This window comes from Schistocerca americana, chromosome X, assembly GCF_021461395.2.
Source record: "Schistocerca americana isolate TAMUIC-IGC-003095 chromosome X, iqSchAmer2.1, whole genome shotgun sequence".
Taxonomy (NCBI): domain Eukaryota; kingdom Metazoa; phylum Arthropoda; class Insecta; order Orthoptera; family Acrididae; genus Schistocerca; species Schistocerca americana.
In genome coordinates, this window is record NC_060130.1 from 728,330,021 (window position 1) to 728,344,434 (window position 14,414).

At 37.4% G+C, this 14,414-nt stretch overlaps 1 protein-coding gene across 2 annotated transcripts in view; it reads left to right on the forward strand.

Moving 5' to 3' along the window:
* The first annotated feature begins 524 nt into the window (after positions 1–524).
* The window catches only part of LOC124556848, a 332,788-nt gene continuing 318,898 nt past the window's right edge, over positions 525–14,414 (forward strand). For both annotated transcript variants that reach the window (XM_047130867.1, XM_047130868.1), the window contains exons 1-2: positions 525–656; positions 13,127–13,218. In XM_047130867.1, coding sequence (XP_046986823.1) covers positions 13,201–13,218 — 18 coding nt within the window. In that variant the 5' untranslated portion in view covers positions 525–656; positions 13,127–13,200. The remainder of the gene's footprint in view (positions 657–13,126; positions 13,219–14,414) is intronic.

The following is a 14,414-nucleotide window of genomic DNA, read 5'->3' on the forward strand; positions in this document are numbered from 1 at the left end:
ACGTGACGGTACCATGACGGTCAATGTGAACTGGCGGTGAATTGGCCTTTACGTCGAAAGATTTACTAAGGTCAAGAAATTTGCCAGAAACGTTACTTATTATGTACTGCGTAAACATAGAGTATAATTCCAAAAATAAACTAAAAAATTACTTAAATAATTTTAATGATATTTGACACTAATTTTGATCGATTATATCGACCCTGTAACGAGTTTTATGATGATGACTCTATGTGTTTTCTTTAAAAATACGTTTTAAAATCTTTGGTAAGTGGTATACTTGTTAAATAAGAGTTTGAAACTATACGAAATCAAGTCATGCATATTGAATATTTCTTATTATTGATGTATGCATTTCATTTTCAAAAGGCAACTTAATACATTATATAGAGAATGAACTCGAACCAACGATATAGCTGACTTTGAAATGATCGACCGTTTGTGTAGTCGATAGTTGCACGAATCTTCTGTTGTCAAGTTAGTGTTTGCAACAACTTTGGTATTCTGTAGGGATTGCAGTTAATGATAGGTGCAGAGTGTTTGGTGTAATTTACGATCGTGGTTTGTTTGCAAGATTCTGAAGTTGTTAGTGTGTGCGACCGTTACAGCTTGGTGCCCAGGAAGAATCTGAGATCAGGATGACCTGTTGTCATTTGGTAATATTACTTTTGGAATTATTTGTTTTGTGTCACTTTATAGAAATTTGACATTCACATAGACAATTGTCGGTCGTGTGATATATTCATAGCTGAACGTCCAATACGTTTTTGAGACAGGCGGAGTATGTGATTTTGTGTTATCGAAGGTTGATGTGGATGACTCCTAGTAATTCTTCTAAGCTGTTACTCTATTCTTTTCAACGCTTTTGCGTTCAGGCATTGTTTTGAGGCATAGTAAAACGAAGTAACAGCGATATTGTTATTGAGATTCAAAATTTCATTCTTATAGGTTTGTGACGAACGATGTTTTTTTTTCTCCTTTTACAAAGTATGCGATAACCACAGCTGCAAGTGAAATGAAACGCGTTTTTTTCAATAAGTCTGCTTTTCTCTGAAGATGTTTTCGTTTTTGCCACTAGTGGTTGATTGTTTTCAACGCATAGGCGGTAAGTTCCGTTAGCGCACTGTAAACTTCGACGATTATCATTAACGCTTAGTACTTGAACCACTTGATCTGATAAGTGTCGCTTGTCAACAGCCCATATAGGAGTATAGTATTTAAACACGTCGCCGCTTTACTTTGGAAGTTGTCAGATTTTAGAATTTTCTCATAGTGTAATGTATGCAGGAATTAGTAGTATGGTCATGTTGATTCTTTTCCGCTTTGCGTCGAAAGTTGTCAGATTTTAGAACTTGTCATGGTGTAATTTATGCAGATACTATCTTGTCAATATTATGGATTGCTAACTCCATAGTTACAAATTTTCCAATTGCAGAAAGTATCATTCCTAGTAAATTGCCTGTATATTGCAGGTGTGCATTTTCGAAGGAATTTTATTATGGGCAAGCCGTCTTTGAAATAATCGACCGTTTGTATAGTCGATAGTTGCACGAATCTTGTGTTGTCCCTATCTTCAGTTGTAAACAAGCTGAAAGTAACAGCGTTGAAGGGGATCAGGAACATAATTGATTCATTGGAGATTCTTTATATTCATCTGCATGGGATAAAATAAGTGCATGAATAATTACAGGATCAATATAGTAGATGTGACAAAAACTAGGAAGTTTTTGACTAAATCCTTTTGTGCCGAAAAGTCTATTATGTTGACATAAACAAGACAGAATCACAAATGCAAACACAATTTTTACTCGTTAATATTGCCCATTCTGTTCGAATCTTCCCAATTTACGTGTTTGGAGGCTAAATTAATTAATTTGCATGTGTCACTATCGGTTTGATTATCGTGATTATTATTTGTTGAGTGTAACTTTCTCAAAGCCAGAGATAATGAAGTATTATGTTGTCCAGATAGTATTATGACATTATTTAGCTTAATGGGTCTTGAGAAGTTTTGAGGTATGGTAAAGCATTTTTGTGTAATCCTGTGGAGGATTATGAAAATAAGGCAAATGTCTCAAGTTTCCTTGCTAATGATGTCTGTTGTAAGTGTGTTATGTTTTGTTGAACTTGATATGCTCATAGCATTAATTCCTTATTACTTCAACTTGTGCTACAGTCTGGAAACGCGCGATCGCTACGGCCGCAGGTTCGAATCCTGCCTCGGGCATGGATGTGTGTGATGTCCTTAGGTTAGTTAGGTTTAACTAGTTCTAGGGGACTGATGACTTCAGAAGTTAAGTCCCATAATGCTCAGAGACATTTGAACCAACTTCAACTTGCCAGGGCAGATAGTGTATTCATTGTGAGGGAAAGGTTGTGCTGAATCTTTTCTCTACTCATTTCATACATCTGCTTTCATATTTGACAGTGTTGTTGGCCTATGAGTGGTGGAAAATGTTCTCAAGTATTGATCGTGATTATGTATGTTTGAGTATTTGTGCTAATATTAAAACCCTATTTCTAGGTATCAAAGAAATATAGTAAACAGGGTTAGTGTGTTGATAATGTTCCTAACAACTGAATAATGAAGTTAATAGTTAGTTATTTTGTGTTGCTATTATTGATGTTATAAAATACCCTGTGCTTAAAATTATGAAAATGGGTTAGTGAGGGAGAGATATCACTTCTCATAGATTTACTTACTCGTCCACTTATCATGATACAAGATTTTTCATTGCTATAAAATTAAAATTAATGGATCAAATATACAGACACACACTGTTTATAAGGATGTTTTTCTGAGGATGGAACAGGCTGGTGGCAGTGTCCTTGCTGAAGGAACCGTCCTGGCATTTGCCTGTAATGATTTAGGAAAACCTAAATCAGGATGGTACGGCAGAGCAAACTTGAATGTGTCAGTGTCTCAACAAATACACTGCCTCATTCAGATGGTTATTAGCATACAATGCTCTTTTGTTCATGTACAATCTGTTCAAGGTAACATAATATGAAAAATAATTTTGCACTGTTTCTTTACATCTCTCTATACTATCACTCCACACGATGTGGACACCCATTGTTGATTAGAACGCTGAACATGGTACTATGGCCCATCTGCATCTTTATGGTCTCTCTTTGGTCATCTGAAAAAACGAGTCAGCATTTCACATAAGAATTATGTATTCTCACTCCCCTTCCCCTTCATAGTTATTGTGCAAAATACGCACAGAATATTTATCTGAGATTTGTAAAGCAGCTTTTCTGAGTTTTACTTTGGAGCTTGGGATGAAAAGTGGATTAAATATAGAGGGAACATAGATTTCGAGCTGTGCTGTAAATGGGTCTGTCATCAAAACATTTGTTGGCATCACTATCACACAACAAAATTGTTGCCGTCAAACCTAACCTATACATCGCACTACGTTGGCAATCAGTTTGTAACCAGATGATTTTTAGGTGGACAGCATCACACTTAGATCAAGAAACTTGGATTTTCCCTTACCCAATATTGTGTTGGTTGATGCTATAGTGCCTGACATTCCTATTGTGGATGTACGATGATTCTTGTAATCTTCCATTAATTCAAAATGTATTTGTTCAGAAGCTTACCGAATTCCTTACGGATACCAAGATTGTACTGTGTCATTTGCTGTGTGTCAGTATGTTTTCTCCTGTGCCAAAACAGGTTTTTATTGGGTCCTGGCTTTAGCAATTTTAATTAACAGGCTGTCTGTCTACAGGATTCCTAAGTAGCACTTGGGATTTCATCAGTAGTTTCTGCATATGAACAGTAGGACATGTACAGTATTTTTGTTTTACTGGACGTACAAACTTTGCAACTATTTTTGGAATATCAGTGTAAAATATTGCATAATTATTCACTGTAATGGACCTAATTCTGTTACTGAAAACTGGGAGCATGAATGACATGGAATTTAGACCAGGAGCACGTCTTTATGCCAACTGACTTGGCTCCCAACAAGAAACACTAGTGAACTTTGTACATTGGAAGGATTCATACTTTGTCTGTAGCATTTCCATTATTCCAGAATGAGATTTTCACTCTGCAGCAGAGTGTGTGCTGATATGAAACTTCCTGGCAGATTAAAACTGTGTGCCGGACCGAGACTCGAACTCGGGACCCTTGCCTTTCACAGGCAACTGCTCTACCAACTGAGCTACCCAAGCACGACTCACGCCCTGTCCTCACCGCTTTACTTCTGCCAGTACCTCATCTCCTACCTTCCAAACTTTACAGAAGCTCTCCTGTGAAAGCTGCAGGAGAGCTTCTGCAAAGTTTTTCTGTCACCTCCCAACTTGAAAACTCGACCTTGGGCTATGCTACAGTGCACTCTGTCATCAAAACAAAGATTTCTGTGGGGAAAGCGGAGGGGGGGGGGGCATTGTCACATTCTAACGATAATTCCTCATAATTTTGTTCAAATATTGGTGGTATGAGTATTTTATTGTTCAGTCTTTAATTCCTTTTATATTTTATGAGAGCACAACACTGTTAAGGGCATATTTGTTTTTATGTCCAAATTTGCCACGTCTTGAACAAAAGTGTAAGTATTCATTTTTCTTGCAGTTCATTACCAGACAAGTTATTTACTGTTTAAAATAATCACTAGTTTCAGGTACAATAGCTAAGAAACGAAGTGCTCACCCCGGGTTTTTGTGTTATTTGTTGAACGAAACGAAGTTAACCAAAATCATCATAAAATGCTTTTTTGTATTAAATGAGATTACTGTTATCATTTATAGGTAACCAGAACTGACCTGTGAGTGCAGGAACTATCATAGGTACATGAGTGGTGGGGCCAAAGATCTGGCCTGAAGGATCGACTCTCCTTGTCCTCACAAATGTGCGCATTGCAAGATGTTCTCTAAAAGGTTTCTAATGTGTGTCTATGGAGGATCATAAGATTGGTTGTGAAAAGTGGCATTGTGCCACTAAATGCATACATTCATATTCAGCAAGGGCCACGCCATTTTGGTGCCCTAAAGTCAGTGTCGAGTCAACTTTCAATCAAACCATCACCTCTCAACCTAACCAAGGCTTTGGGGTAGGTTACAAAGCAGTCTGTCACATGTGAAGCTTCATCCCAAACAAGTAGTAAAAAATGTTGAAGCTGTGTGGTGAATGTTTGAGGAAATAGTTCGTAACCAGTGAAGAATGTCAAACTGTTTCATTTTTGACACTCCAAATACATCCCCTCTTTTCTTGCGAGTAAATGCAGTGCTGCAGTTTGCATGAAAATGCTGAGAGATGATGCAGCACTCTAAATAACTTTACTTAAGTCTTGATCACACTTCTATTTCTCACCAACCTTAAGCGTTTCGACTTTTCCTCATTTTCAAAGGCTGCAACATAAAACACTAAACTGGTATCGGACAATATGAAAATATGATACATTTCACCATTGATAAGAGACATATTATGACTAGAATATGGCTTCCAAGCTTACCAGTGCTACGTCAGTCATATAAAAATATTAGATATGTCGTATTACGTCAACATTCTCGAGCACCAGACAAGTGCAAACTGCTACCAAGTAAAAATTTTGGAAGCCAAGTGCACTAAACTTCTAGGTGGCACTGGGTATGTGGTACACACTGCAATTTGTTTCTGTTTACAACCACAGTTTTTGGGACTAGTGTAGCAGGGGATACAACCCGTCGGCTTTGGACAATGACGTCACAAGTCGCCAAACGAGAAGCGATTCTTATTAGTGTTGTAGCTCCCTTCAGTAGCTGATAAGTGTTTTTTGGCTTTTTAAAAAAAAATCTCATGAGATAGAATAAACAGATCCACTTTATTAAGCAATCAGTAACTGAAACATAACAGCAAAAGCGAAAATGGTAAACTGCTCTCTGGCGACTTGTGACGTCATTGTCCAAAGCCGACGGGTTGTATCCCCTGCTACACTAGACCCCAGTTTTTTTATCATTACAGCGTATAGAATGTTTTCATCCGTCAACATGGAAATCACTTACAATGTTTTTCATAAGATATTACTTTACAAAACAATGTGTTACAGATTTTTTTAAAAAATCTAATATATTGGAAAAATGCACCGATTGGTGCTGGTATCACTTGTCTGTTAACAAACAAATCTTTTGTTTTATTTTCAACGTATAGCACATAAATTACTACCTCAGTACAGTTCATAAATATTTAATATAAGTTAAAATCATATATATTACTAGGGGGTTGATTAAAGTTGGCACACTTACGCATTGCCGAACGTAAGATCTGCTGACTGTAAAATTGTTTTCTGTGAGTAACAAACATAGTAGATCGCCATGACGCAATTAAGGAAGGGAGGAGTGGCAGAGGTGTACATAATATCAATCTTAACATATTAAAAAATACTGTAAAACTGCTTGTAATACTAGGACTACAAATGTGTGTAAAATGTCAGCTTAAAGAAAATAATACAAAAGTGTTGTCAAACAGCTATGGTAGCCTTGTTGTCAACAGTTTTTAACTTGTGCCATGCAACATGAAGCACTGAGTAGCCGCTTATGAAACTATATGATTTTAACATTTATTAAATATTTATGAACTGTTACTAATGGTAGTAATTTATGTGCTGTAAGTTGAAAGTAAAACAAAAGATTTGTTTGTTAACAGACAATTGATCCCAGCACCAGTCGGTGCGTTTTTCCGATGTATTAAAAAACTGTGACACATTGTTGTGTAAAGTAATACCTTTTGTAAAAAAGTGTAAGTGATTTCCATGTTGACTGATGAAATCATTTAATATTTTGTAACAATGAAAACTGTGGTTGTAAACTGAAACAAATTGCTGCGTGTATGACGTACCCAGCACTGCCTAACTGTTTCGTCTACTTGGTTTCCATTATTTTAACTTGGTAGCAGTTTGCATTTGTCTTGTGCTTGAGAATGTTCCCGTGATACAATGTATCCAATGTTTTTGTATGACTCACATAGAACTGGTAATCTTGGAAGCCATATTCTAGTCGTAGTATGTCTCATTTCTTACTCGTGGCCAAATTCCTGCAATGACTAGTGATGTGATTACCTTGTTGACAAACTAATGATGTCATCAACATGGCAGATATATGACCCTCAAAAAATGATCAATGAATGACGTCACTAACACCAACAAAACATTATGGTATGAAAGACTGACAAATTAATGGGATGCCCTTGTTATTAATGCCTTCAAACAAATTATTAAAAACTTGAAAAATTATGCCACAGCAGGGAAATAGGTTTTCGTCCTGGGACATATATGTGATAATGGAATAGTGCATGTATTAAAAAAACTATTACCTTCTGATGCAACCTAGACCTTGGGTTATGCTACAGATCATTGTGTTACAAAAACCCAGCTTCGTGCCACCTCCTATTATACATGTTACAAGCCACTCCCCATATTAGTGGATTGCTATTTCCTCTTCTATTTAAGTTTAGTGATTAACGTAAGTCAAGCCACCACCAACTAGAACTTAATGACATATTGTGAACTAAACACACTGCCATCTACAACTAAAATATGCAAGCAAAATTATTTTACACATCTTCTACATAATGTATGCCTGTGGCATGCATTGTTATAATTATGCTCCTTGTAAGTAGACATAAAGTTGATAGCAGATAGGCTATGTCTCAGAAATTATTTGTATCTCATACATCATTTTGTGTAGGCCTGTATCTTCATGCCACAAGCCACTTAATAGTATGTAATTGAGGCTATTTCGAGTACCACCATCATTTTTTCCTTTCCTTTTCCATTTGCGAATGGTGTGTGGCAAGAATGTCTCATTAAACCTCTGTATCAGTGCAAATTTGATTGATTTTCTCATGATCTGTTTGCAAGAGGTATATAGGAAGAAGTGATATGCTGTCTGACTTGATGGATCAAACACACTCAAATTTTTAACCATAATGTCTTCGATGATGCCAGTTTTCTAACATGTGCCACTGGACATTGATGAGTGTGTCTTTGTGTTTCACATGCTAAACAAATACATTGATTAAATATTCTAATATTCTTTCCATCTTGTATTAAAAAAATCACACAGGTTTGCTTTAGAGGTTTACCAGATTTCTGTGTGAAGAGTTCTTTTCATATTGAATTAAATTTGTTGCCATAAATTCTGGATCTCTTGCTTAGGAGCAGTTCTTGTATCATATTGTAATTCACATTACTTTATACTTAATCCATTTATCTAGTGTTATGTTCGTAGGAAAGGTCATAAAAAAAAAAAAATGGAGAAAAGTATATCTTTGAAGACATACCTGACTAAGTGATCAAATTAAGTTATTGGTTAAATTTTTCTCAAATAACTTTCATTGCATCACAAGTGCTCAAAGTTTGCCAGGCACTTACTAAATGCTGCTGTATATCTAATCTACAGATAAACATATTTTTAATGTACTGTTCTATATTGCCTCAAGTCATTCTACTTGTGGGTGACCATTTTATGGAAATAATCTGCTGTGGCCCATTTTGTTATGAAAGTTGTGGGTACAAACCACGTATCAAAGTCCAGTATGTGCCATAATAAGAATCATAATTGAATTTGCTGCAAGAGTAGAATAACCCCGTTTTACCTATGTACTTTATTTTATTTTATCTTTTTTGGGAGAGAGGTAAAGTTGATGAACATATTTCATATAGCTTGAACAGTTCTGAGAGATATATTCTCAAAGCATTCCCTTAAAGTGGTAATGCCTTGCTACAATTTGAAAGTGCAGACCAATTAATATTATTTATATTAATATAAACATAAAACAGTTATTCCTGTCTTACATCAGTATTTTAAAAATGTGGTTAAATACACTGCTCTGAAAAACCTAGGGATGAGATAGTTAAAGTAACATAACATATTACAGGTGGAAATGAATGAAAGTGAGGGAGCATGTTGCCAGAGGTCTCCCAGTTGTGCACCGAAAGTTGTACATCATGTGGGTTTGATGTCAGCATGACTATAGTGCAAATGCTACACAAGACAGTTGAAGGAATGGGAAAAGACAGCATGTTTCAATAACCGAGCAGTTATGGTGCACTTTGGTGTAGTGGCATCGTTTGCGATGGTGCCGAGAGCAGAGAGACAGGATCAGCTGGGAGTGGAGTCATGTGCTCTTTGCAGATGAGAGCCCATTCAGTCTGTGTTGTGATTCTGGACGTACCCTCTTATGGTGAGAGGTAGGAACATATAATGCATCCAGGAACATTATTGAACACAATCGTTTCGATGGACCAGGTGTTGTGTTGTGTTGTGAGTAGGCATAATGTTGCATAGGCATACTAACCTCCAAATCTTTGTACACAGTGCACTCAGTGGTCAACATTCTGGTGACACTACTTATTCTCTAAGTGCATCTTTTCATGGTGCATTTGGCCTGACTTCTTTTTTGTGGGTCACAATGCACACCTGCATCAAGCTGCACAGGTGGAGGACCTCCTGGGACGAGAGATTATTCAGCAGATGGACTGGCCGGCCCGTTCCCCTGGACTTATGTGTCATTGAGCATGTGTGGGATGCATTGGGGAGACGTATTGTGGTACATTCATATGCACCACTGCCCATATAGCAGTTGTCAACTGTGGTGGTGGATTGGAATGCCCTATTACAAGAACTCATTACCAAGATTGTTGTCAGCATGAAAGCACATTTCAGAGCATGCACTGACATCTGTGACAATCACTCACCCTATTAAGGACCATGTCCCGCCTTTTTTAATGCCCAGGGGACCATCATAAACTGCAGTGACTTCAGTGTAATTATTGTCTTTGAATTAGTCATTTCTATTGTCTCATTGTGCATTTCTTTCAGTACTGTGCTGTAATTGTTCTTTCAGTCTGTGGTCAAAGCTTCATCTAGCTATGTTACTTGTAAGTGACATGCCATACGAAAATCGCTTTCGTCGTTAAGTTTTGTACACCAGTATATTTGAGAAGCTCTTTATTTTATTCAATAATGTGGAATATGATGAAGTGAATATTGAATAAAGACCTATGCTCTTTGAACATAAGTATAGAACCAAAGTGAAGGAAAAGTAATCATCATAGTAAGTAGAATATTCTGTATTTTAGCAATGTCTTCATCTTCGGTAACTTGAGTCGGTACAGTCTCCACTTTCCACACCTGAGGTGCACTTCAGTGCCTCATAGTACCATGGTATGTAGGGCATATTGCTCCACTAATGCGATCGTGTGTTAGTTTCGTGGGTTTTAATGGCAGATTTCCTTGATGTGGCCGAGCAGTTCTAGACGCTACAGTCTGGAACCGCGCGACCGTTAGGGTCGCAGGTTCAAATCCTGCCTCGGGCATGGATGTGTGTGATGTCCTTAGGTTAGTTAGGTTCAAGTAGTTCTAAGTTCTAGGGGACTGATGACCTCAGAAGTTAAGTCCCATAGTGCTTAGAGCCATTTTGAACCTTGATATGGACATGGGGCTGCCCAGCAGCCTGAACTTGCTCAAGATAGGTGTGCTTGGGGTATACTATATTCTACCACATCATTGTTATGAATGTAATGAAACGCTTGACAAGTAGACACTAGAAATCTGTCTTTGTTATCAATTTTAAAGGCTTTTATGAAGTAAGTGTTTAGCTGACACACAATCGCATATCATAACAGTGTTCAGTGATTAAGCGGAACTTCGATGGTGGTGTGTTTTTCCCTATTGTCGCAGAAAAAACCCATTTGTTCTCAGTGAGTTCCTTCTCCATTACATCAAAACACCTGTTGCAGAGCAAAAACTTTGACCTGGTTTAGGAAACCAGTGGGTAATGGTTTCCAATCTGTCAACATTAATACATGTAAGTAGGAACTGATCTAGTGCCATATTCTTATTTTGGGCACAACAGTTGTATGAGAATATGTATAGATGTCTCATATCTCCGATCAGTATATTCTTAACATAGTGCTTCAGAGAGCCAATTATGTAATTTGCACTTTTCTTTCCCATCACTTCACTACACACGTATAAGTGTACTGTTTTCTTCTTGGCTCAGTAGCCACAGAAGCTAATCACCAAACTTGGCGAATATAAAATTCTTCGGTAAATGGCACTTTGGATAGTGGCATGTTACGCCATTAGTCAAGTTATTTAGTTGGTTTCGTGCTCCATGCATCAAATTTGCAATAAACATTATGATGTGGAACATGTCAACAGGACAAGCATAAAACACTTGCATACAGCTTAACATTTGGGGGCAAAAAAAAAAAAAAAAAAAAAAAAAAAAAAAGAAACAACTTTTGCAGTCTGTCAGACATTTCACTTCCATGGGTAGAGTATTATAACTGCACTTTCCACCCCTTTCTGTGCCAAAGTTTAGATTCATTGTAGGCTAATTCAGATCATTTTTCATTCTAGTGTTGTACTTCTGATATCTGTCACTCTTAAAAGTTAGATGGACAGTTTATAACAAATTTTGTAAGTGGATAAATGTATTGAGAGTCTCTGGAAGATATCCCCAGTTACTTGAAGAGAAACCTGCAAGATGTGCATGTATGAACTCTACAAACAATTCTAATTACCCCTCCTGTGCAATGAATACATTTTGCGTAAGTTACCCTAGAGTAGTTACCCTAGAATATTATCCCTTAAGACATCAGAGAATGATGGACATATGCAAAATATGTTAACTTGCTTACTTCTCTACACCCTAAATCCTCAGTTGTCATGGCAAAAGTAGCTGCACCTAAACATTTGTCAGGTCTACTATGTGGTTTTTCCAGTTTAAGTATTTATCAAAATGCACACCTAAGAACTTACAGTTTTCTAACCTGTTGATTTTTCTCGTTGGTGTACTACATTAATAGGAAGTGGGACATTTTTGACAATACAAAACTGATAGAAATGGTGTTTTTAAAGCTTAAAGCTAACTTGTTCATGCAGAACCATTCAGTAACGTTCACAATAATACAGGGTGACAATTATTGAACTATATCAAATAAAATTATCGTAACTTCTGAACAGTTTGTGCTAGAACATTCAAACTGCTCAGTTGGTCATGGGGCACGGTGCGAATTATGCACTGTATGGTTTGGCTTAGTGACGCCCACTTTCATTTAGTTGGGTTCATCAGTAAGCAAAATTGGCATATTTGTGGGTCTCTGAATCTGTGCCGGGTGACTCTGTGGTGTGCAGTGTCGAGTCATGGAATAATTGGTGAGACATTCCTTGATGGCACAGTGACTACCAAATGGTATGTGAAGGTTTTGGAAGATGATTTCATCCCCATTATCCAAAGTGACCCTCATTTCGACAAGATATGGCTCAAGCAAGACAGAGCTCGACCCCACCGAAGGAGGAGAGTGTTTGATGTTCCGGATGAGCACTTTGAGGACCACATTCTGGCTCTGGGGACCCAGAGGCCACTGGCATGGGCATCGATTGGCCGCCATATTCTCCAGGTCTGAACACATGCAACTCCTTTTTCTGGGACTTTATTAAAGACAAGGTGTGGAGCAATAACCCCAAAACCATTGCTGAGCTGAAAACAGCCACTCGTGAGGTCACTGACAGCATCGATTTTCTGACACTTCAGCGGATCATGCAGAATTTCACTACTCACCTGATCTACATCATTGCCAATAACGGCAGGCCTATCAAGCATGTCATAACTTAAACTCGAATATCTGTAGTGACGTTTACGTGTTGAATAAAGTGAGTGCACACAGTGGTTTGTAACTAATTTAAGTTTTTTTCATATAGTTCAATCATTGTCACCCTGTATCATTTAATGTTTTCTTTGTTGGTGTGTATTTGCTCAGCTTCACAACAATACTAGTATCATCTGCAAGCCGGACTAACTCTGAAATTTCCTGAGAGATTAAAACTGTGTGCTGGACCGATACCCAAACTCGGGACCTTTACCTCTAATGGGGAAAGTGCTCTACCTAGTGAACTACCCAAGCATGACCCACAACTCATCCTCCCAGCTTTTGTGTCATCAGTACCTCATCTACCTTCAAAAAAAATTTTTTTATGTTTATAGTATAGTCACTGACATAAAAAACACTAAAATTGTTTTAAACACACTATCATAACTTAATTTTTCGTTTTCAACACTCATTGAATTTCTGTGTATTTTATCAAACACTGCCCTTGTAACAATAATTTGTATGTTGATTTACAGGTTTGTTTGAAATAGTTGCTAACCATGGAAGTGTGGTTGTTCTTCATTGAGCATTGAGGAGGGTTTTCTGTGCCATGAGCAAAAGTTACCAGGTAATTTCAGTGTGTCAGAGTATAGTATAAATTTATTTTTAAGTTAGTGTTATGTGAAATTAGGTTTATAATGGTGTTGTGGTCATGTTTGGTTATTTTAACTTATTTTGATTCATTATTTTTATTCCATCGGAACTCTGTAACATTGCCACATTACGTTGGAATGTATCATTACATTAAGTGGATAATATTTAACATACTTAATAATGATAATATTTTCAAGTTTTTACAGTAAATTAACATTAAAGTAATAAGTGGGCAGGGCTGGGGAAAGGTAGTTGCCGAGAATGATTTATGAAAGTCATGGATATTTTGTTATCAGTTCAGAGATGACATTTATTTCAGAAAGTAATTATGTGTATCACAGATTAAATGTGGAGAAAGAGAATATTACAAACCTCTGTGTAAGGTATTAGAACTCTCTTCCCTTCCGTAATATGAGGAACTGAAAGTTGGCTGAAGTCTGTAGTAGAAAGTGAAGACATTTTCAGTATAAGACCTTGTGACCACGGCCCCCGAAGAGAGGGAATGCCATCTGGTGGTATTGTGAGCACATAACATTGTAAGGAAAGTTGATGAATGGAGCAGAGATGAATGGGAAATCATTCTAGCAACAATATGTTTCGTACTTGAAGAAATTCACCAACATTAGTGACACTGACAAAGGGTAGATTGTTATGGCCTGGCACCTGAAGAAGAGCATCATGGAAATGGTAATACAGTTCATGTGCTACTGTCTTGATCAGTGGAAAGTTCTTGAAGGACAAAGAAATCTTGAGTAAACGACGAGGTGAATGGATGTCCACACCTCATCACAGAATGTGGTAAGAGGTGTTCCTGCAGTGTAATGCAGGATAAGTGACAATCTGTGACAGATTTGTTGACAGAGTAAAATGCTGGTGTGGGCACAATTGTTTCAGAGCATATCGTTCAGCACACATTGTTGAACATGAGGCACCACAGCAGATATAGGGATGCTGTGTGTTCCATGTTGACCATAGGGCATTGTCAGCTAAGAAATGCAGTGGCACTGGATCATTGAGATTGGATTGTGTATCAATGGAATGTGTCACCTGATCAGGTAATCGTATTTCGTGTCACAATAGGTTGAAGTTGTATGCTGATGGAAGCAGTATTATACTGTGGAGGATATTCATCCAGGCTTGTGTGTTACTACTAACTGAATGCGTGATGAT